General features: G+C 44.7%; 1 protein-coding gene across 1 annotated transcript in view; it reads right to left on the bottom strand.

Moving 5' to 3' along the window:
• Positions 1 to 24818, bottom strand: part of HEPHL1 (hephaestin like 1) — a gene marked incomplete at its 5' end in the record, with an annotated part of 187132 nt that overhangs the window by 138141 nt on the left and 24173 nt on the right. The window contains one exon of the mRNA XM_082246441.1: positions 16288 to 16532. Coding sequence (XP_082102567.1) covers positions 16288 to 16532 — 245 coding nt within the window. The remainder of the gene's footprint in view (positions 1 to 16287; positions 16533 to 24818) is intronic.

A 24818-nucleotide genomic window follows, 5' to 3' on the forward strand; every position in this document is an offset into this window, starting at 1 on the left:
CTCCTACACCTACATTGCTGCTGGAACTTAATTGTTGTAGAGCGCAGGTGAGAACTAAGTTGCTGGAGGAACACCAATCTTTGTTGTTTCGATCTAAAGCGCGGTTTTATGCTTCTGGAAATCGCGCGGGTAAGATGTTGGCCAACTATCTTCGGAAGAGGCAACAACAGGCTAAATTATCCTCTTTAAAGGATCCTCACACCTCTCGCACTGTCTACCATCCGTCTGAGATAGCTAATGCCTTTGCCAAGTACTATACAGATCTTTATAATCTAAAGGACGATGCGACTTCGCCGCAACCGTCGGCGGAGGGCATACAGAGGTTCTTGGCAAGATTGAGCCTGCCCACGGTCTCGGAAGAGATGTTGGCGAGCTTAAATGCCCCTATTACGGACCAGGAGATTGAGATGGCTATTGGCTCTCTGCCTCCTGGTAAGTCACCGGGGGCGGATGGCTTTTCAGCGGAATATTTTAAGACCTTCGGCTCTATCGTAACGCCATACTTAGGCCAGGTGTTTAATGCCGCTATGACCAGATCGTTTTTCCCTGCAGAGATGCTCCAGGCTGTCATAGTGGCGCTGCCGAAACCGGGGAAGCCGCCTGATGCTCCGCAGAATTTCCGCCCCATATCCTTGCTGAATTCTGATCTGAAGCTTTTATGCAAAGATATGGGCGCAAAGACTAGCGAAGGTCACGCCCTTACTAGTGCGGAGTGATCAGGTTGGATTTGTTACGGGCAGGCAGGCCCCCGATGGAACTAGACGGATGTTTGATCTTCTGTCTGTGGTGGAAAGTCGCAGGGTGCCCTCGGTGTTCCTGACGCTCGATGCGGAAAAAGCGTTTGATAGGGTTCACTGGGGGTACCTAAAGGCGACGTTAACGAAATTTGGGCTTCGGGGTCCTGTCTGCTCGGCCATTTCGGCCTTGTACACTACTCCCTCAGCTAGGGTCTTTACTAGCACAGCTATGTCGGACACCTTTACGATCACAAATGGCACCCGCCAGGGGTGTCCTCTGTCTCCCCTGATCTTCTCCCTAGTTATGGAGCCACTGGCGGAGGCCATTCGGTGTGACCCATCCATATTGGGTGTTAGGGTGGGAGACAGGGAACATAAAATAGGGTTTTTTGCAGATGACGTAATACTCACTCTGACCTCCCCGTCCTCGTCCTTGCGCAACCTGGCTAGGGTGCTGGAGGAGTACGGGGCGGTCTCGTATTATAAATTGAATTCTACCAAGTCCCAGTGCCTCCCGATGTATGTCCCCTCTAGAGATCTAGAGGCGTTGAGAACAGAACATCCCTTTCAATGGGCTTCCAAGTCCTTGTTATATCTGGGTATACAGTTATCATTTCCAACAGCCTCTACATACTTGATTAATTACTCTGAATTAACTAAGATAGTGCATAGGGATCTGTCTCACATTGCCCAACACGAACTGTCGTGGGTGGGCAAGGTGGCGGCGTTCAAAATGCTGGTACTACCCAAAGTATTGTACTACTTTAGAACGATACCTATAATCGTTCCGCAACATTTCTTTAATGACATGGACAAGCAGCTTAGGAAGTTTTTGTGGAACGGGAAGGTACCCAAGCTTTCCTATTCTACCCTGCGCAGGCCTAGGAGTTGGGGGGGAGTGGGAATGCCGGATCTTAGAAGTTATCAGGCAGCAGCCCTCCTGGATCAGGCTAAGGAATGGTGTACTCCCCACTCCGATAAGTTGTGGGTTATCATTGAGAGGGCCCTGGTAGCTAATAGAGACCTTCCCTCCCTACTAATAGCGGCTCAAACTGGGCGGAGTCTCCAACTTCCTGGAGTTCCGGCCATTCAGGCTACAGTTCATGGATGGGGGGCTCTGCGACAGGTGTCTGGAATTCCTACCTTGCCTAAAGACCTCACACTGGCTTCTTACGAGTTTCTCATTCCCTCGCTGAGGTGTCCCAGCCCTGGTGCCCAGCGCTCCCTTACCTATTCCCAGGTCCTGTCCTCCTCCACCCCCTATGATTTTTTTTTTCTGGCACAACTGCGACATTACCACCTGAGGTTCCCGGAACTGCAAGTTCGGGTGCCTCAGGAGGTGTGGGAGTACCTCACCTCGGGGAAACCGAGAGCTGGCGGGTTGTCTTGGTTTTATAATGTACTGAGGCAGCCTAAGGCCCAGTCCAAACTGAAGTGTATGTTATCATGGGAACGGGACCTAGATGCAGAATATTCCATTGGGGATTGGCAGGCAGCTGTACAATCCTCTTTTAAATATACGCACTGCACTAACCACTGGGAAGGGGCTCTTAAAATATTGCATAGGAGCTACCTTACTCCATCCAGACTGGTCCATATTTACAAGGACTCTTCAGATGCTTGCTGGAGAGAATGTGGAGCGAGGGGCACTGTACTCCATACTTTTTGGGAATGTAGGAAACTACGGAGCTACTGGGTGGCCATCTACGCTTTGGTGGCCACGGTAACAGGACTAAACATACCTATGACACCGTCATTGGCCCTGCTGAATTTAGGCATTCAGTCCGTCCCGAATGAACATAGATGTATTATCTCACATATTTTAACGGCGGCTAGAACTAATGTAGCGGCGGCGTGGAAGTCTACCAAAATCCCTACGGTCTATGAAGTCATCAACCGAGTGAAGATAATTCACTCATATGAAAAAATTTTTTTTAGCTCGGGAAATAATTTCCAGACATTCCAGCAGCAATGGAGGGGGTGGCTAGATAAATACCCTAATTGAGCACGTTTGCTATTCACTTGCTTGTGAATTGGAATTGCTGATTGTTTATTGAATACAGGAGGTTTTGTTTGTTTGGACTGTCCAGTTGATAGTCTACTGGTTTTCAACATTTGAGTGTTATCTACTCCATTCTTGTTATGTATCCTATCACAGCAGAGTCTTCGGAGACCGGTTCTGTCCCATGCTCCAGGTTGGCTGGGAGGAAGAGATATGGGATATGGGACTAGTGTACTGGGGACCCATGCACGCTTGCTGGGGATCTGGCTGGGGGGGGGTGGGAGCCCGGGGGGCATGGGCACAGTATGCTCCCGAAGGGGTGCCGGGCTCCTTGGGTTTCCCACCTGGGCCCTTTGGGGCAACCCGGCTATGTCGCCTGGCGCGGGCTTGAGGTTCCCTAGGGAATTGGCTAGAACTCTGAGGGGCTCTGTGTAATGTATGTACAAGTTGTGATATGAGCTATATTTTCTCATGTTGTATTATCATGTTCTATGCAATGCTAACGAAATATGTTATTGTATGTTGAAAATCTTTAATAAAAACTTATTGAAAAGAAAGATAATGGGGTACTTTGACGCAGTAGTGGGCTTGAGCACGATATGGCCATATGGTGGGACCAAACCCCCATTTTTATTTATGGATTGTCTTCAGATTTGGTAGTTATTTCTTTTGCATTTGCGCGCTATTCTTTTTTAATATACATGTCTTTTGGTTCATAGCTGCAGCAGCTTTAGAAATACATGGGTATGCTCCCCCAAATTTTTTGCCTGTTTATTATGTATTCGGTCTGACCAGACTATCGAGGTTGAGCAACCCTCCCCACCCCCCCACACACACCTGTACTCAATCAGTGTCCACCATCAAGTGGATATAGGAGGAGTCCCCTGTAGTGCATTTGCACATCCTTCCCAGCAAGGAGTATTATCTCCAAGGGTTAGAAAGGCTGGATTCATCTCTTTTTCATGGATAGTGTAGGACCCACTTATAATGTGGTACTTTGACGCAGTAGTGGGCTTGAGCACGATATGGCCATATGGTGGGACCAAACCCCCATTTTTATTTATGGATTGTCTTCAGATTTGGTAGTTATTTCTTTTGCATTTGCGCGCTATTCTTTTTTAATATACATGTCTTTTGGTTCATAGCTGCAGCAGCTTTAGAAATACATGGGTATGCTCCCCCCAATTTTTTGCCTGTTTATTATGTATTCGGTCTGACCAGACTATCGGGGTTGAGCAACCCTCCCCACCCCCCCACACACACCTGTACTCAATCAGTGTCCACCATCAAGTGGATATAGGAGGAGTCCCCTGTAGTGCATTTGCACATCCTTCCCAGCAAGGAGTATTATCTCCAAGGGTTAGAAAGGCTGGATTCATCTCTTTTTCATGGATAGTGTAGGACCCACTGATAATGGGGTACTTTGACGCAGTAGTGGGCTTGAGCACGATATGGCCATATGGTGGGACCAAACCCCCATTTTTATTTATGGATTGTCTTCAGATTTGGTAGTTATTTCTTTTGCATTTGCGCGCTATTCTTTTTTAATATACATGTCTTTTGGTTCATAGCTGCAGCAGCTTTAGAAATACATGGGTATGCTCCCCCCAATTTTTTGCCTGTTTATTATGTATTCGGTCTGACCAGACTATCGAGGTTGAGCAACCCTTCCCACCCCCCCACACACACCTGTACTCAATCAGTGTCCACCATCAAGTGGATATAGGAGGAGTCCCTTGTAGTGCATTTGCACATCCTTCCCAGCAAGGAGTATTATCTCCAAGGGTTAGAAAGGCTGGATTCATCTCTTTTTCATGGATAGTGTAGGACCCACTGATAATGGGGTACTTTGACGCAGTAGTGGGCTTGAGCACGATATGGCCATATGGTGGGACCAAACCCCCATTTTTATTTATGGATTGTCTTCAGATTTGGTAGTTATTTCTTTTGCATTTGCGCGCTATTCTTTTTTAATATACATGTCTTTTGGTTCATAGCTGCAGCAGCTTTAGAAATACATGGGTATGCTCCCCCCAATTTTTTGCCTGTTTATTATGTATTCGGTCTGACCAGACTATCGAGGTTGAGCAACCCTCCCCACCCCCCCCCCCCCCACACACACCTGTACTCAATCAGTGTCCACCATCAAGTGGATATAGGAGGAGTCCCCTGTAGTGCATTTGCGCATCCTTCCCAGCAAGGAGTATTATCTCCAAGGGTTAGAAAGGCTGGATTCATCTCTTTTTCATGGATAGTGTAGGACCCACTGATAATGGGGTACTTTGACGCTGTAGTGGGCTTGAGCACGATATGGCCATATGGTGGGACCAAACCCCCATTTTTATTTATGGATTGTCTTCAGATTTGGTAGTTATTTCTTTTGCATTTGCGCGCTATTCTTTTTTAATATATAGGACTTCAAACCTTACAGGGTGGCTTAGGATTGTAGTTTTACAAAAAGAAAAGTGCAAAGAAGCCAGTGTTAATGAAAGTTTGTAGTATGCCCCTTGTGGGGGCATAATATTATGCCCCTTGGGGCTGTCCAGCTGTGGCCCTCCCAGCATTCCTAGCAGTGGTGTATTTTGGTTTTGTGCTGCCCTAGGCAAGACTAAAATTGGGTGCCCTTCCCATGTAAATTTTCCCCACTCCTTTTTTAACGGATGTGTCTTCCTCCAAAATTGAAGGACTACAAGTCCCAGCATGAACCCCTGAGATCTTACGAGGGGGTGGGAGAGAGAGGGTGGGTGAGGGAGAGAGAGAGAGAGAGAGAGAGTGGGGTGGGTGAGGGAGAGAGAGAGAGGGGGGATGAAAGAGAGAGTGATTGGGTGAGGGGGGGTGAGAGAGAGAGAGTGGGGGATGAGAGAGAGAGAGAGAGAGAGGGGAGAATCGAAGAGAGAGAGAGGGGGGATGAGAGAGAGAGTGGGGGGATGAGAGAGTGGGGGGATGAGAGAGTGGGGGGAATGAGAGAGTGGGGAGATGAGAGTAAGACAGGGGGGGTGAGCGAGAGAGAGGGGGGATGAGAGAGAGTGGGGAGGAGAGAGAGAGTGAGAGGGGGGGGTGAGAGAGGGATACGAGAGCGAGAGAGAGAGGGGGATGATAGAGAGAGAGAGGGGGTGAGAAAGAGAGAGGGAGTGAGAGGGAGGGAGAGAGAGAGGAGGGGTGAGAGAGTGAGAAAGGGTTGTGAGTAAGAGAGAGAGGGGGGTGAGAGAGGTGGTTCTAGCAACCAGTGGCCAATAGAGTCTCAGGTGGTGGGGGTGTTTTTTTTGCTTCCCCCCTGCAAAGTTCTGCCCTAGGCCTGGGCCTTGTTGGCCTAGGCCAAAATACAGCACTGATTCCTAGAGATCTGTGTTCCAGGAAAAGGCATAAGTCCCTAAACCCAAGTCCAGCATTCACCCCCTCTAGCAGCAGCATGCCAAAGACTTTGACAGGCTGCCTGCAATGTCCCTCCTGGGCTCGCTTAAATGCCGGGAGATACACATTGCAGCTAGACAGCCCTGTGTGCAAGGGGCCTTAGTGCTATACAGTAAATGTGTGCAAGCACTAATAATTTTGTCATAATATAGAATATCATTATGGTTGTTATTATTATTGCTGCTACAACTATATCCAATAACTGTCCTTGTTATAGAGGTAGGCCATTTACCTAGCTCATTAAGCCTGGGTAGAAAAAGGGCATTGCTAAGAGAAGCCTAGTGTTACTGTTCACTTTCTGAAGATGTTACGTAGTGACGAAATGCGTTAAGTTGGAACGCAAGGTGCGTAAAACTCCCAGTAGGTGGAACGCATGCCGGAGTTTAGCAGCTCGTGGCTTAACTCACTTCTTGTAGTTACGGAAAGCCCATGGTTTTAAACTTTTTTCAATAGGGAACACTAAGCCAATGCATGCAGAATCCTTAAAGGAACAATACTTAAGTGCACCACCATAAAGCCTGAACCCCAACACAAAGTCAGCAGAAGGTTGACAGTAAAGAGCCAATTAACTACTGACTGCTTTCATGGTGATCATCCACCAAGTTTTTTTTACTATAGCCAGAGGCACCCTTTGTAGGTTACACACAAAGTGCACTTTGGGACATTCACTGATTGCTATCAGACAGGAAAACTGTCTCGTGGTTGTTTATCATTCTTGATACTGTTTATTGCTGATATGAGTCTCTGCTTGATGTACTCTAGTGGTATAATGGTTTATTGTGAGCCACTATAACCCAATGCTAATAACTGCTACTTCGTTTAGAGTCATAACCTTTTCCTTAACTGACTAATTCTTGCATAGCTTCTAATCAGTCTGGTGTCTATTTCCTGGTGCCTTTTCATAGCTGTGTGCAGGATATATTTAGTTTTTGTATGTATAGGTGTTTGTACATCCAGGTTTGTCAGAGAAGGGACAAACATGTTTGAAGAGTCATTGCACAAGACAACCCAATACATCCAGCAGCTCCTCTGGGGGAAAGTGCTACACAGTTTTTCTCTGCATGTACAAATGGGGACCCATGTTGGATCTATGAACGACTGGATAAAAATAGACCTGCATCCATTTATATCAGATGAGCAATGATCCATCACCTGGACACGGAGGTAATTGGATGTAACGGAATGCAAGTACTTTTGCATAGTTACATAGTTAGTCAGGTTGAAAAAAGACCATCTAGTTTAACCAATAAAAGAGAGGGGAAAAAAATCATACAATCCTATATATATATATACAATCCTTTACCCATAGTTGATCCAGAAGAAGGCGAACAACCCCAGCAAAGCATGATCCAATTTGCTACAGCAGGGGGAAAAAAATCCTTCCTGATCCCCCGAGAGGTAATCCGATATTCCCTGGATCAATTTGAAATGTTAGTATCCAGGTATATTATGTACATTTAAGAAAGAATCTACTGAGCTAGCCAGAACCAGCTCTTGAGGGAGTGTATTAGACATTTTCACAGCTGTTACTGTGAAGAAACCTTTCTGTATTTGGAGATTAAAAGATAAAATCTTTTCCTCTAGATGTAAAGATTGCCCCCTTGTCCTCTGTGATGACCTTAAAGTGAATAACTCAACACCAAGTTCACTGTATGGACCATTTACATCTGGCTGCCCATTGACTAACATGGAAATCTCAATCAAATTCGTTCGAAAAACCAACAGGCCAACGTGATTGCTCTGCCCATGTAAATGGGGTTCACTTGGGGTAGTGGAGAAATTTCAGAATGGGGACGGACAGAGTCTCGCGTGAGCACGGCATAGACCCTGCATTATTCTGGCAGCAGCATTAGCTTGCTGGAAAATCAGGCTAAACAGAGCATGCGTGGGTGACGTAATTATAAATTACAACAGAGATATCTAAGGAACGGAAGAAGTGAGTGACAAAGGAGAAAGGTACAAATATTATATGCACAGATATGATTTAAATTATGTAAAGTACAAGGAATGAGTATACTACCGTTTTAATTTGCAAGACTGAAGCCTGTCATACACAGCTCAAAATTCAAGCTACAGTCAAGACCCTGCATGAAAAAAGTAGATTTTTCGACCAGAATTAAATTGATAACCAAAGAGTAACTGCATCCAATCAGATGCAGGCACTGTTCCAGTTTTCTGGAAGCTGCAGTGCCAGCTGTCAGAATATAATAGAGAAATTGAATTTATTCTCTCTTGAGAAGAGGAGATTAAGGGGGGATATGATCAGCATGTATAATACATAAGGGGTCCATATAGTGAACTTGGTGTTGAGTTGTTCACTTTAAGGTCATCACAGAGGACAAGGGGGCACTCTTTACTTCTAGAGGAAAACAGATTTCATCTCCAAATACGGAAAGGTTTTTTACCGTAAGAGCTGTGAAAATGTGGAATAGACTCCCTCCAGAGATGGTTCTGGCTAGCTCAGTAGATTGCTTTAAAAAAGGCCTGGATTATTTCCTAAGTGTAAATAATATAAGTGGGTACTAAAAGTTTTTTAGGTAAAGTTGATCCAGGGAATATGCCTCTCGGGGGATCAGGAAGGAATTTTTTCCCCTAATGGAGCAAATTGGATCATGCTTTGCTGGGGTTTTCTCGCCTTCCTCTGGATCAACAGCGGGTATAGGATTGTGTATATGGGATTGTATGGTTGGGTTTTCAATACTGTTCTTTTTTGTTTTTTGTTTGTTGAGCCTGATGGACTTTGAGAGCCGGTTCACACTGGGGCGACTTATCAGGCGACCTGGTCGCCTGACAAGTCGCCGTGGGTCGCCTGCCATAGATTAGCACAGGACCCGTTCTTATAGGAGCAACACAAGTCACTCAGAATTAGAAAAAGGGTCCTGTACTACTTTGGGGCGACCTGGAGCGACCTGCATTGACTTCAATGATATGAAGTCTGTGCATGCCGCTCCGAGGTCACGGTGCGCGCTGTGCACCGTGACTTCACAGGTTGCCCCGGCAAGTCGGGTCGCTCCTAGGTGAACCGGCTCTAATGGTGTCTTTTTTCAACCTGACTAACTATGTAACTATGTAAATTCATCCCTGCATGGTGACCTTAGTTAATGTCAAATTCAGTTAATGCCAACCATGAAGAGTGAACTCTGTACATTTTTAAGGAAGTTCCATAAGTTATTTCTTAACTACTGTATTTTCTCATGAATAAGGCTCATGAGCTTTAAACACATCTTGTAATTTTTTTTTATTGTATGATGTATTATATTTATGAACTTTTTAACATTCTGGTTAACTCCTGTACTCAACAATCCTCATTTTAGGAGCTTTTTGCAATTCTTCACTAACTCCCACATTACTGGGCTATCTCCGTGCACAAATCTGTTGTATCAAATCTGATAAGCTTATAATATGAAATATTTAAATATACATCATAAAAGATTACCATTTGTAAAAATATTACTAACACTCACATATATTTATGTAAAGCCAAGCCATACCTTGGTATAACATAGTGGCCGCCACCCTCCATAAAATCCCTTTGTTCATCTCTTTAGAACTATTTTGTAGCACTACCCCGAAAGGGCCACTGGGTTTTTGGGTCTTACCCCCCTACACACACACATGGCCAGGCAACATGAATTTTCCCACTCCAAAGACTCAATAATCAGTCCAGGCATTTTGATTTTGATTAGTTTATTTAAGGGGTGAATTAGGATAGGAAATAGGGATGCTCAGAAATGCAGAACCTTAGATAAACACTTGCTAATGTCTCTGGCTGCCTCTAACTGACTCTAACTGCGCTGCTCACCTGTGGAAGTGATGAAGCAACAAAAAGGGTCCAAAACTGAAGTGGCAGGTGCAGCTCCTGCCAGAAATACCAAAGCACCTGGCTGCTATTGTGCCAAGCTAGAGATATTGGGTTGCTTCAGGCTGCTTTGTGCTAGTTCTGAGCTGTCCCTTTGTAAAGTATTGTGCCTTACTGTCTTACTTGGGGTATGTTGAAATGGAAGGTAGTCACACAGTCCATTTTTGAGGCTCCTGGAATCCAAGTGGCTGCTGCATGAGCACACTGTTGCACAGACTGGGACTGGATTTCAGGAAGTCTTCAGCTAAGCCTAGCTGAGGGTGAACTGGTTAAGGGTGTGAGGCTTTCAGCTTCTCTGTCTACCTCTCTTTCTTTCTCTCATGGTCTTCCTTCTGTCCCTGGGGCAGAGCCCCCAGCACAGGGGTCCCCTCTAGATGACTGTACCCTGGACTTTTCTCTCCCAGACTGGCAGGCTCCTGAGTATTTTCGGGTTGCTCCACCACCTTCTGGGCCTTACCTCCCCAGGGATTAGTGGGAACTCCATAAATATTCAGGCTGAAGTCTCTGCTCCTCCACCCTCTAGATTCTAGAACACATGTGTCAAACACAATGCCTGTGGGCTTAATCCAGCCCTCCAGGCCATTTTATGTGGCCCTTGCACCTCTCCTGCAGCTGCAGGAGAGCTCCAGCAATCCAATGGTCCACCCCCAGACCCTGTACTTTCTGCTTTCCAGAAATCCCTCCAGCTTCTTCCCATCAGCAGCACAAGGTAAAGGGGGTGCACTGTGATGTAAGAGAGGGTGGGGTCTCAACCTTTGATGGTGAAGAGGCTCCAGCCTCTTGATGTCTTATGTAAGGGTAGGGGATGCTCTGCACATCTAATCTTACAGATACAACCGGTCCTTTTGAGGGCAATAATAATGCTGGTGTGGCCCGCGATTAAATTGAGTTGGACACCCCTGTTCTAGAACTATCCACCAAGTTCCAGAAAAGAGAGGGAGGTTTCAGAACCACAGCCCTTGAAGCCCTGGACAACTAAAACACCAATTAACCCCTGCTCCTCTGTCTACAGGGGAGCCAAACTAAATTTACCTCAGCTAGTAACACTGGGGGGTGCTACATATAATCAGAGACCTCATCAGAGTTAAAGTAGAACTAGAGGCAAAACTTTTTTTTTTCATTTTGGATAGAGCAAAGAAAGGGTATAATCCCTTTGTTTTCCCCATCTGTCCCCTTTTCGTATCCCATTGCAGAGATTTCTTTTCACTTCCTGTCCCATAGCAAAAAAAGGAAGTGAGAGGAAATCCCTGCAAATTAAGGGAAATTATTGGGGACCCCCAGGTCACCCAAACTAGTGTAACCATTGGACGTTTTCCCCTCTATTAATTTTTTGGGGACAACCCAAAGTTTGGGAATTTCTTTTACCTTCACTTTCAATGATAATGGTAAACAGGACAAATAGAGAGGATGAATCCCCCTAATGGGGACACAGCAAGTGTCTGGCATCAGGTGAATGTTGGAAAATAGTCAGAATTCCTTATTATTAAAGCGTTATCACAGGACATAGGAAGCAGGCGGCTGTGTCATTTTTATCCACTGCTTTTAATGTTCTGATTTGATGTAAGTGCACTTAGTTTCAATACATTTTTGTTTTTAAAGGATAATGCACTATGAGTCTCCCCTTCTCCTGAACGCCTTTTATCTACTGAGCTGACCAGCTGATACACCAACGATCCTAGCTGTGAGCATTACATGAAGGAGGTTCGAGACTTTGCACAGAGAAGCCGACCAGCCTGTGTTTGTATCAGCTACAATATACAAGTCAACGGCCAGAAAGCATTAACGGAGAGGGATCCCAATTCATCCACGGTCCGGTGTTTTAATGCTGCTTACCCGCAGCTAGCTGGTAAGAGGCTCTTACCTTAGTCTATCATTACACTGGATTTTGTCTGATATCCTACGGTTATTATTGGAAGCTGTCAATGATGGTTTTTCCTTCTATTATACAGTGCCTTGCGAAAGTATTCGGCCCCCTTGAACTTTTCGACTGATCAGAGATGCAGCCAAGAGGTCCATGATCACTCTGGATGAACCGCAGAGATCTACAGCTGAGGTGGGAGACTCTGTCCATAGGACAACAATCAGTCGTATACTGCACAAATGGTGGCGCTACAAAGTATTAACTTAAGGGGGCTGAATAATTTTGCACGCCCAAGTTTTCAGTTTTTTATTTGTTAACAAAGTTTGAAATATCCAATAAATTTCGTTCCACTTCATGATTGTGTCCCACTTGTTGATTCTTCACAAAAAATTACAGTTTTATATCTTTATGTTTGAAGCCTGAAATGTGGCAAAAGGTTGAAAAGTTCAAGGGGGCCGAATACTTTCGCAAGGCACTGTATATATTCAGAAAGACTGCTTTGGGTCTAGCTGACAGAACCTATATGATTTGAACCTTTTCAAATTGTCTTCCATGAACATATAATCATATTTGTATATTATTGCGAACTATACAGGTTTGGTCCACATTTATAGCACCATTGGGGACTTTTTCATATTCATAGTGACTTGGTGATCACATATTCATACAAGATAGCGCACACCTGCAACATTGTTGGATCGAGATCGGCTCACATAAGAGTCAATGGTGCCGCTGCTGTGTCTCAGCCAATCGGGAGAGAGGGTCTGGGATGACCGAGTCTCTCCTGCAACATTTCTGGATATAGATGGGGCTCAGGTAAGTATTAGGGGGGCTGAGAGGGGCTGCTGCATACAAAAGGTTTTTTTATCTTAATGCATAGAATGCATTAAGATAAAATAAACCTTCTGACTTTACAACCACTTTAAGATAAAAACCTTCTGTGCGCAGCAGCCCCCCTCATACTTACTTTGCCCCCATCTCTATCCAGCAATGCTGCATGAGAGTCCAGTCTCCATCCTGATTTGCTGAGACACAGCAGTAGGCACCATTGACGCCTGCTGCTGTCAAAGTCAGTGAGCCAATGAGGAGGGGGCGGCTCTATGTCTGAATCGACACAGGGGGCTGTGGCTCAGCTCGGGTGCCCCCATAGCAAGCTGCTTGCTGTGGGGGCACTCGGAAGGAAGGAACAGCCAGCGAGGGACCCGAGAAGAGGAGGATCCAGGCTGCTCTGTGCAAAACCTACTGCACAGAGCAGGTTAGTATACCATGTTTGTTATTAAAAAAACAACACTTTAATATCACTTTTAATTACCCTCCTAACCTTCAGCCTGAACCCAAGTGGTACTTGTGTTTGGGTAGCTGTGTCAAGGGATGAATGCCTTGAATGCAGAAGACTTGTGTTCTGCATATTCATCCCTTATAGCCGTTTCACACCGGGAATCGCACAGGATTGCTCTGTGCACTCCTCTGAGGTGCACATGCAGTTCTGTGCAGTGCAATTTCAGCCCATTCATTTTAAATGGTCTGAGATCGCACTGTACTGAAAGTAGTGCATACACTACTTTTGGAAACTCACTGCCACTAGATTGCATGGTACCTCTGTACCATGAGATCCACTACAGGCAAACAAACTGCATTTAGGGGGTCATTAAGTTAATGTAGCACCCTCCTAGATAGGTGCTAGTATAGGTGTATATAGTTTTTGGTTTCTCTGCTTAAGAGGGAGACAGCCAGGTAAATCTAGGAGCTTTCTGCTTAACAGAGATTTGTGATTATTGGATAGAACCTGCCCAGTGTTCTCTGATGCTGCTCATTCTGGCTTGATGTTTCTCACTGATCCAAAAGTGTTACAGTGTATTGGACAGTGGGAGGAAACCATGCAGATGAGAGCAGGGTTAATCTCTACAGCTCTGACCAATATGCAGGAGGAGGTGTCCCCGGTGCATGCTGGGCGACTGTACTTATATCTGAGGTGCACATGAGGCTCCTGGTCTTCGGCTGCAGAGCGGAGTCCAGGTGGGGAGGGGGCTGCTGCCTCTTCCCAGCAAAAGCTGCCATGCAGCCTCAGGTGGTCGACCTGAGGGCCAGAAACAGAGATGATGAAACCCAGGGACTCTTTTGAGGGCTGACTGAGGGAGGACCTCCATGGATCTTGTCTGGTATCACGGAGGAAGTTGACCTGCGATTGGCGCCTTTTGAGTAAAGATTTCTCACAGGGATCCTAGAGACTGTTGCTGGTAAAATCCCCCCTCTTGGTGCTGGAAGGTCAGCCAGCTGGGTGTAAGCTAAAGGGGACACTGGCTAGTGTCCTGAAGATACAGAGTTCACTGAGTCTGCTGCTAACACAAGCAAATTACTTATTCTTCCCAGTGGTGTATTTAGGTTTTGTGCTGCCCTAGACCTGACTAAACTTGGGCACCTCTAATTTAAATATGACCCACCCCTTCCTGTAAAAGCCACACCCTTTCCTGTTTATGACCCACCCTGTCATCTGTAAACCACAGACCGCAACCACAGTGCCCATCAGTGAAGCCTCATCAGTTCCCATTAGTTCAGCTACATCAGTGCCCATCAGTGCAGCCTTATCAGTGCTCATCAGTGCAGCCTCATTACTGCCTATCAGTGCAGCCTCATCGGTGCAGCATATCAGTGCGGCCTCATCAGTGGCCATCAGTACATCCCCATCAGTGGCCACCAGTGCAGCCTCTCAGTGCCCATTAGTGCAGCCTATCAGTGCATCATATCAGCGCCCATCAGTGCTGCCTTATCAGTGCAGCCCTATCAGTGCAGCTTATCAGTCCTGCCACATCAGTGGCCATCAGTGCAGTCTATTAGTGCCCATCAGGGCAGCATATCAGTGCAGCCCCATCAGCTTTTGTGCTGCCTCCCAGCAAAGTGCTGCCCTAGACCTAGGCCTTGTTGGCCTAGGCCAAGATACAGCACTGATTCTTCCCATGCAAGTGCTGTATGGTTCAGCAGAGGATCTGCTATTCAGTTCCACTAAGTGGGGCCAAGTGAGAGTTGTCCTCATCTGTACATAGTTGAATTTGGAGTATCCCACCGGTCCCTTCCATCTAAGCTCTCCAAATAAAACACCAAAAACAAATCCCCTAGACTGGCCATTGGAGACAATGAGCGAAAGACTGTGTGTGCATCTGACAGTGTGTGAAAATACCTGGTATCTGGCAACAGGATAATCAGAAGGAGACCCAAGTTAGATCTATACTCAACAGCCCCTACGGGGGTAGTGCTACATTATTATTGACACCTGCTGCAGATCACAACTCCAGTGCATTTCGAATGCGGTGTGGGAAACGTGCACAGAATGTGGGTTTCCCTCATCACATTCTGCTGTGAACAGGGCCTAAATGTGGGTATTACTCGGTACAGTGTTCAACCCCTTCCAGCCACAGCCTGCCATAGACTTTGACAGGCTGCAGGAAGAGGGGCTGGATGCTGCACCTGTACCTCCCAAGTGCACTAAAATGCCAGGATGCACGGTTTGTATCTAGATGTTCCCGAGCAGGGCCATCTTACTGAATGGGCATGCTGGACAGTTGCCCGGGGTCCCCTTTTGCCCCGTGGGCCCCACCTGCCCAGCGACCCAGCCCCAGCCAGCATTAGTGCTGATTCCCGTGTGCATCCCACTGTCGAACTTAGCAGGTGGCATGCGCCTGTCCACCCTGCGCTGCTGTCAGGTCACTTGGACCGTGGAGGGGGAGCCCACAACTGCAGGAATGCCTGTCCGCCTCCACGGGGACAGGCGCACACAGGACAGTCGAGTCTGACTCCCATCCGTGTGCGTGTTCACCCGACCCAGCCGCCGAACCTGGAAGCTTTCAATACCCTGGCACTGCTGTACCAATAAATATCGCCTTATCGATAATTTTCTTTTTTTTTTCTTGTGGGTGATTGTGTAGGCAGGGCCCCAGTGCACTGCATTGCCCCGGGGCCCTTTAATACTTTTAAGATGGCACTGCTCCCGAGTGCAAGGGGCCTCGTCTGACATAGCATCTGTCCTTAGTTTTACACAGCCCTGGGATGCAGAACACAGCACAAAGCACATCCTTAGCCTTATGTTTGGAAAGTAAAGGAGCAGCAGGAGAATTATGAGATCATCTTTATGCCCACTCTGCTTTCTCCTCTTGTCATCCTGTTCCTTGTCAGCATATTTGCATGCAACACACCTGATTGACGGCCAGTCCTGCCCTCCCTCCCCCAGCCAGAGATGGTAAGAGACTGATGTCTGGTAAAATTCAGGTACTTACATTAGTTGCATTTGAAAAAAAAAAAAAGAAGAAGAATTTAGTAAATAATATAATAGTTTGTGTTTTTTATACCTTCCTGGAGTTCAGCTTTAGCCCTGCAAACTTTGAACATATAATTACATATCAAGAGGCAATGGGAAGACGCTTACCCTCTGAATCCTTCTTATAAAAGACCCCATGTGGGTGTATTGTGTATGGTCGGGAAGCAAAATTCTTCAAATGAACAATGATGGTGTCTTCAACCTCTGCCTTTATGGTGGGGCCCAGGAACCCCAGCCAGCCTGGCTTTTGGACTTCTTCTGTATAATATTTGTTAGTGTATTGTCTATAGATGGCCTTCTTATAGACTCGTCCTATTCTGTCTGCACCTGATTCCAGAAATACGGATGCATGCCTGGTGAGAAAAAAAAAAATTAAAGTGTTACTAAACCCAAGGCATTTACTATCTCTGGTCTCCCACAGTACACAGAACACGGAAATGCAATTTGTTTGCTAAATATAAACTGCTAAAAACCTTTTCTTATTAGCAGCATATAGCAGTCTTGTGACGTCTATCAGTGTCTGGTTAAAGCCTGTAGGAGCATTCTGCTCTGACTGTCCTAGGAGGCTGAATGACCCCTGACCCTATGACTGGACAATGCTGATTGGCCCTGTGTTGATCACTTGCATTCTCCAAAAAAAAAAGAAAAAGAAAACACTCTAGCAGTACACACCACACTCAGCACATGCAGCTTGTCCGATGACGCCCAGTGGGAGGGGCGAAACGCATCAAGCTTGATAACAGCGTCTGACGTCACATCCACCCAGTGGAACGCACGCCGTTCCTGGCTAACCACCGGCTTACAGAGAGAGAGGAACAGTTTGTTTTTACATGTAAGTGGATGCTATTTATTAAAGATTTTAAAACGGATTCACACTATGGAGCGTCTATCTATTTTATGTACCGCGGTGGAGGAGAGTTTATAGAGGCATACACTGTGATCCATACCTTCATTTGATCCTTTTCTTCCATGGATGATTGATTGGCCAGTGTGGGGGAACCCAGTATATTGCTACACGCATTACTCATCATTGCTCCGGTGAGTGGGGGCACATAGGGGAGCACTGCCTTATCACCTATTGCACTTTCATTGATTTACTATTGAAGTCAAAACTACAGCACTTTATGGAAGATCATATGGACTATTAATGGAGTATTTCATGGACTTTTAAGATATATATATATTTTGTCACTTTATAGCTATTTTTGCACAGTTTATTGAATACAGAAGCAGCGCTGACATCTATTTTCATACATGTGCAGTTTGTCGCTTGGTATCTGTTCAATCAGCAGATGGATTGGGGACAGTGGAAGAAGGGAAGGAACAGAGAAGACAGGATCAAACAACCTTTTAAAACAATGCAGAGGATTAACCCCTTAGGTTCCACAGTGAGTATAACAAGCATGCTTTACTGCATATACAGACTGATTTTACTGTTGTGGGTTTAGTAACACTGATATGACTATGAGCAACACATTTTATAGAATTTTGCAGAAGCTAGAATGACAAAGTTCTTCCCTGAAAATCTTCCCCAGAACAGCCAGTCATCAGGTGGTTGTTTGTAGGGAAGAACACCTTTTCCTGTAGCTATAGAAAAATCTCTGCTCTGCCTCCTGACACATATATGACCCTTTCCTGGCCTTCCGTGCTGCATAAATATATTATCTACATTAAAAACTAGTAAATGAACATCTGGGCCTTTAACTATAGTCCTGGCTCTTAACTAGAATTAGTCCCTTAAGCTAAATTTAGGCAGAAAACATTTCATTATAATATATATTCCCCGATAGCCACAATACACAGGGTACCAGACAGCCAGACACCCACCACAGGATGCCAGACAGCCAGCCATCCACCACAGGGCCAGCCAGCCATCCACCCACCACAGGGTGCCAGACAGCCAGCCACCCACCATAGGGTGCCAGACAGCCAGCCAGCCAGCCACCCGCCACAGGGTGCCAGCCAGCCAGCCACCACAGGGTGCCAGCCAGCCATCCACCACAGGGTGCCAGACAGCCAGCCACCCACCACAGGGTGCCAGCCAGCCATCCACCACAGGGTGCCAGCCAGCCATCCACCACAGGGTGCCAGACAGCCAGCCATCCACCACAGGGTGCCAGACAGCCAGCCATCCACCACAAGGTACCAGCCAGCCAGCCATCCACAACAGGGTGCCAGCCAACCATCCACCACAGGGTGCCAGCCAGCCACCCACCACAGGGTGCCAGCCAGCCACCCACCACAGGGTGCCAGCCAGCCAGCCATCTACCACAGGGTGCCAGCCAGCCACCCACCCACCACAGGGTGCCAGCCAGCCAGCCTTTATGAACCCAGATATTACCTTGTAAAATAGCAGCAACATCTTCAGTGTGCTCCACATAGCCTGTGAAGAGAGCATAGCTGTGGGAGGGGCTCAGCAGCTCCACCCACTATAGGTTGTCTGCAGAAATGTACAGGAGGGTATTTTAATTGGTTTGCGCAAAAGTTATAGCGTTTATAAACTACGGGATAGATTTATGGACTTTGTATTTATTTTTTTTTGTTTTTATTAGTAATGGCGGTGATCAGCGTTTTTTAGCGGGACTGCGACATTGCGGCAGACAGATCGGACCCCTAACTGACATTTTTGATACTTTTTGGGGACCGGTGACATTACTACAGTACTCAGTGCTAAATATTATGCACTGTTACTGTATACATGACACTGGCAGGGAGAGGGGTTAACACTGGAGGTGATCAAAGGGGTTAATGTGTACCTAAATGTGATTACTAACTGTGTGGGGGAAGGGTTCTGTGACAGCTTAGCTGAAACTCCTGATCTTTCCCTGCCTGTGTGACAGAAGACTCGCCTGCTTTGTTTCAGTTTATCTGACGATCGCAGGAGGAAGGCGGCGATCGCCGCCGCTCCTCCCGTGGCCCGCCTCCCGTGGCCCGCCTCCCGCTGTGTCTAAACACAGTAGTACTACGTGATTTTTGCGCAGCCGAGCCGCGCTGCCGCAGTAATACTATGGTGGACGGTTGGCAAGAGGTTAAAATGCATGTGCTTCCACTGTGGAGACTCTTAGAAGTTAGAGTTATGGACTACAGAAAAGAGGGTGTCTTGACAAGTCCTGTAGCTTACGCATGTATTTGCAAATGTGTGCAAACTAAACCCCTGTTTTTAATGCATAGTGTTAATTCGGTTGGTCACAAGGTGGTCGGTAAGTTAAGCTTGAAAATTCCTTTAGCTTTATTTGACACCATCTGTCCTTAGAGATTATGGCTTCTTCTTTTTTTTAAATATTATGCTGCTTTGCCATTAGGGCTTATTCACACTAGCTCTGTTGGGTTGCATTGGGAAACATTTGATCGTTTGAAATACGGTGATTATCACCATTACATATAAATGAATACCACCACAGCCGCTCAGCTTTCCTCCAGATGAAGCCACTTGTGTTAGTGGAGTAACACGTAGAGGTTGAGTGGCGGGAGTCACTGTTTGGACTATGTGAGACCTTGCTGGAATTTATTACATGTCTGTCTTTTATTTAATAAATGTGAGTACATTGCATGAAGCTGGGGTTGTGAGTTTGTTTAAGCTGATTAACTCAGGTACTGAGGCTATCTTCTTCTCTTTTATTGTCTATGAGCTGTGCAAAGCTATCTCAGGAGGGGGACCTAATCACTTAAAAGTGGTTGTAAACTCCCATAGATAAATTGTACCTATAGGTTTAGGAGATATTTACTGTATATGCAGTTGATAACATCATTGGTGCATGTGCCATTAAGAAATGGTCCCCCCCATGTCTTTCCTTCAGAGCCCCGTGCCAAGACCGGCGGCTCCCACCCGCACACCGGAGTCCGTGGACCCGGAAGGAAGACGGGTGAAGATTGATGCGGCCTCCAGCTGTGACAACGCATCGCTGGAGGGCTTTGTTTGCAGGTAAGTTTCACATAATGTGCTAGTATGCGATGCATACTAACACATTAAGCCTTTACATTGCAGGTCAGAAAAAAAAGTAACCCTGTGGTTTACTTCCTCTTACTGAGGACCATTATCTGGTGTATGAGATTGATCTAGTTCCATGCGTTATTGACCCCTATGTGGGTCTAGTATGAATGTGATCATACATTTCACCTGGTGAATGGTGCACTGGCTGTGAAGTGCTGAAACATTGTGTGATAATTAATGAAGCACTTCATGGATTAGAGATTTCTATTTTGCACAACTTTATACAAAGAATTATTCCTAGAGCACATTTGGGTGGACTTTTTTTTGGAACTTTGCACACTTAAAATACGTGGTTTTTATCAACTTGCACCGATTTATGTTTAAAAAAACTAAAAAAGACCCCGGAAGACGTCAACATATGACGAAACGCGTTGAGTGAATGATGTGCTGATGTCACTGCGTGTACTATCCTGGAAGGACGGGTGTGCTTGTTTGTTGGCCGGCTTGATTTCAACATGAACTTTATTTCTTACTATGTAAGTGCATTACTTTGGATATAAATAAACGACTTTTACACTATGCGGAGCTTTTTTGCATTCTGGGTTTTTCTGTGATGGTACCACTGGGCTATCAGTGTGTGGAGTCATAGGAGGACCCCTGATCCCTTAAAGGCCCTGGCTGGTTGTTAAACCACAGGTGTCACTGACCTCCGACAATGGGGTCAATGTGAGCTGGTAAGAGACCATTTCAGCCTTTGTTGGTGGTGGTGGCAGTGCTATTATTACCTTTCTATGGTGACAGAGAGTGGTTTCATCACATCAAGGACAGTTTTTATCTTCACTTATGGACTGTTTAATATATATGGACAATTATCACTCTTATGCACAACTTATATAATTTTTAGTTTTTGCATTGTGCATATCTCAAGAAATATTTGCTGCTTATTAATTAGATCTATTTGGATTTACACTAGCGTGGTATATTTCACTTTTTATAATACCGATTTATGTTTGCATTTGCACTTTAATTAATTCTGTTATGAAATGTTTATATTTTATATTAATTTATATTTATGTGTGTATTTTTAGTTTATGTTTTGAATAAATGTATTTAAATTAATATTTGGGCAGTGCTATTACATAATTTTTATTCATTCATTGGGCAACATTGCCAATGCAGATTCAACGCAAAGACAAAGGCAAAAAGCCTTGCTTTGTATAGGCACTGTTCACACCAGCATGCTACAGCACGCTGGTGTGAACAGTGCCTATACAAAGCAAAGCAAGGCATAAATCCTACATTTTTATTGAAATGCAGCTTGTTACAAGGTGCTGCAACCCACTGCAACTTCTATGAATTGAAGTGCAATTTAAATAGTTAAAAGAAAAAAGCAAGCACTGCAATGCTGGCTTGCGCATTATGTGTACCATAGTCAGAGTTGTATAAAGTACTTGAAACCCATACTTGAGTAAAAGTACAAGTGCTAGATCAAAAAGTGACTTGAGTAGAAGTGGAAGTGCTCGATCAAAAAGTGACTTGAGTAGAAGTACTAAAGTATTCAACATTTTTTGTACTTAAGTATTGCAAGTAGTTTTTAAAAAAATGTTGCTACTCAAGTACTAAAAGTAAAAGTACAAGTACTGTGTTATGTAGTTATTAAAGAAAGAAGTCAAAAGTTTGAACATCATATTGTTTTTTATTATTTCAAATGCAGCTTTTATTTATACATACAGTAGCATTTATTTTCGTATGCGCTGATAATACACATGTTTTGAGCTTCATGAAACCTGCCATCTACTGTTCTGGCAGTGGTAATTTTTATAATTGTAACGAGTAACTATGCAGCACAAAAAAAAAAAAATATCGGAGTAGAAGTATTGAAATCATTGAAAAAATGTAGTGAAGTAAAAGTGGAAGTAGGAGAAAAAAATTCTACTCTAGGAAAGTACAGATACCGCCTTTCAGTACTTAAGTACAGTAGTGAAGTAGTTCTACTTAGTTACTATACATCTCTGACCATAGTGGCCTGCTGATATGAACAAACCCCTTAGACCAGTCATTTTTTAAATTGACCTACTGCAGAAGCCCAATCATAGGGCGTAACATGTATAGGGAGGAGTGACGTCACGCCGTGCCTTTACCCGGGAGCTGTGCCAGCGTTTGACATACAATTACGAATGTTTTTAACTTCTTGATTCTTTGTAAGTACAATTCTGTTTGCGTGAATAAATCTTAAAACGGGAGTGCGCTATGTCTTTGCCTCTTATGTCTTCTATGGTGGGGAGTATTTAACTCATGCTGGTGGAGCAGAGAACAAGGCGGCTGTAAAGGTTATTGGGAGTAGGAAAGGGCTGGTCTCTGCATGGAGGGCACAATAAGACACATGTGCTTCTTTGTTTGGTTAGAGGTGAGTAGGTTTTTCACCTGGTGGAGAATAAGCACCATAAGAGGAGTCTATGTAGAGCACTGTGGGTTCTCTTAAGTGTTTTCACTGATACAGATTAGTGGATTCACAGAAAATAAGAGATTTTTTTATATTATTTACTAAATAATCTATTAACACTATTTTAATGTGAAGGTTGTGCTATATTTTTTATATGTTTGCAATTTTCTAAATTCTTTTTTATTCCTCCTCCTAATCATTGCCTGTTACAGACATGTAGTTAAACAATAGTGAAATATTCTCTGATTTTCCTGTGCACCATGCATTGAATGCTCATGAACGGCAGAATACACAATTCTTCTTGTGTTTCTATGCCATTGCCTTTAGAATGAATGAAGAATAGAAGTTACTATTTTATTCCATCTCACAGCATAATGATAGCTGTTACCGGATGAGTCAATATTTGTCTACTAAGCGTGTATAGGTCTCATTAGTGTAAAACGCCCCATTTAAAAAGTTGTGTGAAAAAGGACTAAATTAGGGTGTACACACATTTTTTTTTTTCATTCAACCAGTGACAATTTCAAAAAGAGGCCCAGAGGAGGAATTTTATAAAAAATAACTCATCAAATGCATGTAAGTTATACTATCTGTTTCTGATTTAGGAAAAAAAGGAGACCTTTATACCTCTAGGGATTGCAAAAGATGTTTTTTTGTTTTTTTTTGTTTTTTTTGTTTTGTTTTTTAGCTGACTACCACACCATCCGTTTAAGGACTTCCTTGCTGTGGGTGTGGAAGGGGTTGGAGGGCGTAGTAGGCAAAATTTTAATTATCGGGCCCTTGAGCTGTTGTTATGCTCCTAGGCAGGTATGGGATAAGATAACCCAATCAGGATAAAGACAGCTACAAAAACCAGAAAGAGGTTCTAACCCTTGCCTACTCTGTTCAAAAACTAAATACAAGCGGTCCCCGGTTTACAAACAAGATAGGAACTTTAGATTTGTTCTTAAAGTGGAGTTCCGGCCTATTTTGCAACTTTAGTGATTCCTGCAGTGCTCGCTATGCTGATCAACAATTGGGCATTTTCAATTTTTTTCGGGGTTCCCTTACCTCATTTTCAGGGCATTTTTGATTGTACTTCCTCCTTCTCCCCCCTCTGTGGTCACGGCCACCGACATCACTTCCACCTTTGCATTGCATCCTGGGAGCTGTCATCACTCCCAGGAGGCTGGAATCAGGAAAAACTCCCAGAACACTCCCTGGAATCAGGAAGAAGGACACAGCAGATTACACTGCGGCTTCAGATGCCCACATCCAAGATGGCCGCGCCCAGACAGTGTTTTTAAAAGTAAGATTTGGACTTAAATCCAATACTGTACACCTTGTAAGTATGAGAATAGCAGTTCTGTAAAGGGCGATTAGTATTATAGGGGTATTTTTAGTTAAAAAAGGTAATTGAGGCCGGAACTCCGCTTTAAGTCGAATTTATTTGTAAGTCGAAACAGGTACATTTTTTAGGAGTAGCTCCAGCCAAAATAATAATTTTTACGTTTTTTGGATAGCATAGGGAAGGGTTAACATCCCTGTCCCATTTTATTTGCTGTCTGTACCCCTGTTTAGAAGATTTCACCTCACTTTCTGTCCCTATGAAAATTGGATTTTGAACATTTTGGTTTGTTGGAAATAAGGATTAGTGATAAAGGTTCGTGGGGACACCTTTTTCCCATGAGATCTCTTACAGGAGTAAATTTCCCTTCCTAGGGGGAGATTTCCTCTCATTTCTTGTTATCTCACTCTGTTTGTAAGTAGGAGTCGTTTAAAAGTTGGATGTTTGTTGTTTGTAACCCGGGGACCACCTGTATGGCTGCACATCTACATCTTTGAAGGGGTCTCCTTATGCCTGGTTGTACCATCGTTTGTGAGATGCTGATTGCTGATACCCAGAAAGCATGATGTATGCCATTGAAAGGTATCACAATGATTCAGCATCTCCGCCTCATATTAATTCCTGACCGGAAAAAAGCACAAACACGTGTGAATCCATTGGGGAATCCCCAGCATCTGTGCAGTTTGTTTTGGCATTCCTCCAGATGAGAACACTTAATGGTCTGGAAATAATTTGCTGAAGCCGACGGACTGAGACAAAAGCCAATCTCTGGCCTTTAAATGACGAGTGACACATTCATGGCTTTGCTCATGGAATCCAGCAAACAGTTCTGTAGTAAGCACAGATTAGCACCTCTACACATACCAGCACTGAAGCCTACAGGCCACATAACTCATGTTACTATGAAGTATGGACTAGATAGACTAGGCCTGGGTATG

This window comes from Pelophylax lessonae (assembly GCF_965119305.1).
Source record: "Pelophylax lessonae genome assembly, chromosome: 2".
Classification (NCBI taxonomy): Eukaryota; Metazoa; Chordata; class Amphibia; order Anura; family Ranidae; genus Pelophylax; species Pelophylax lessonae.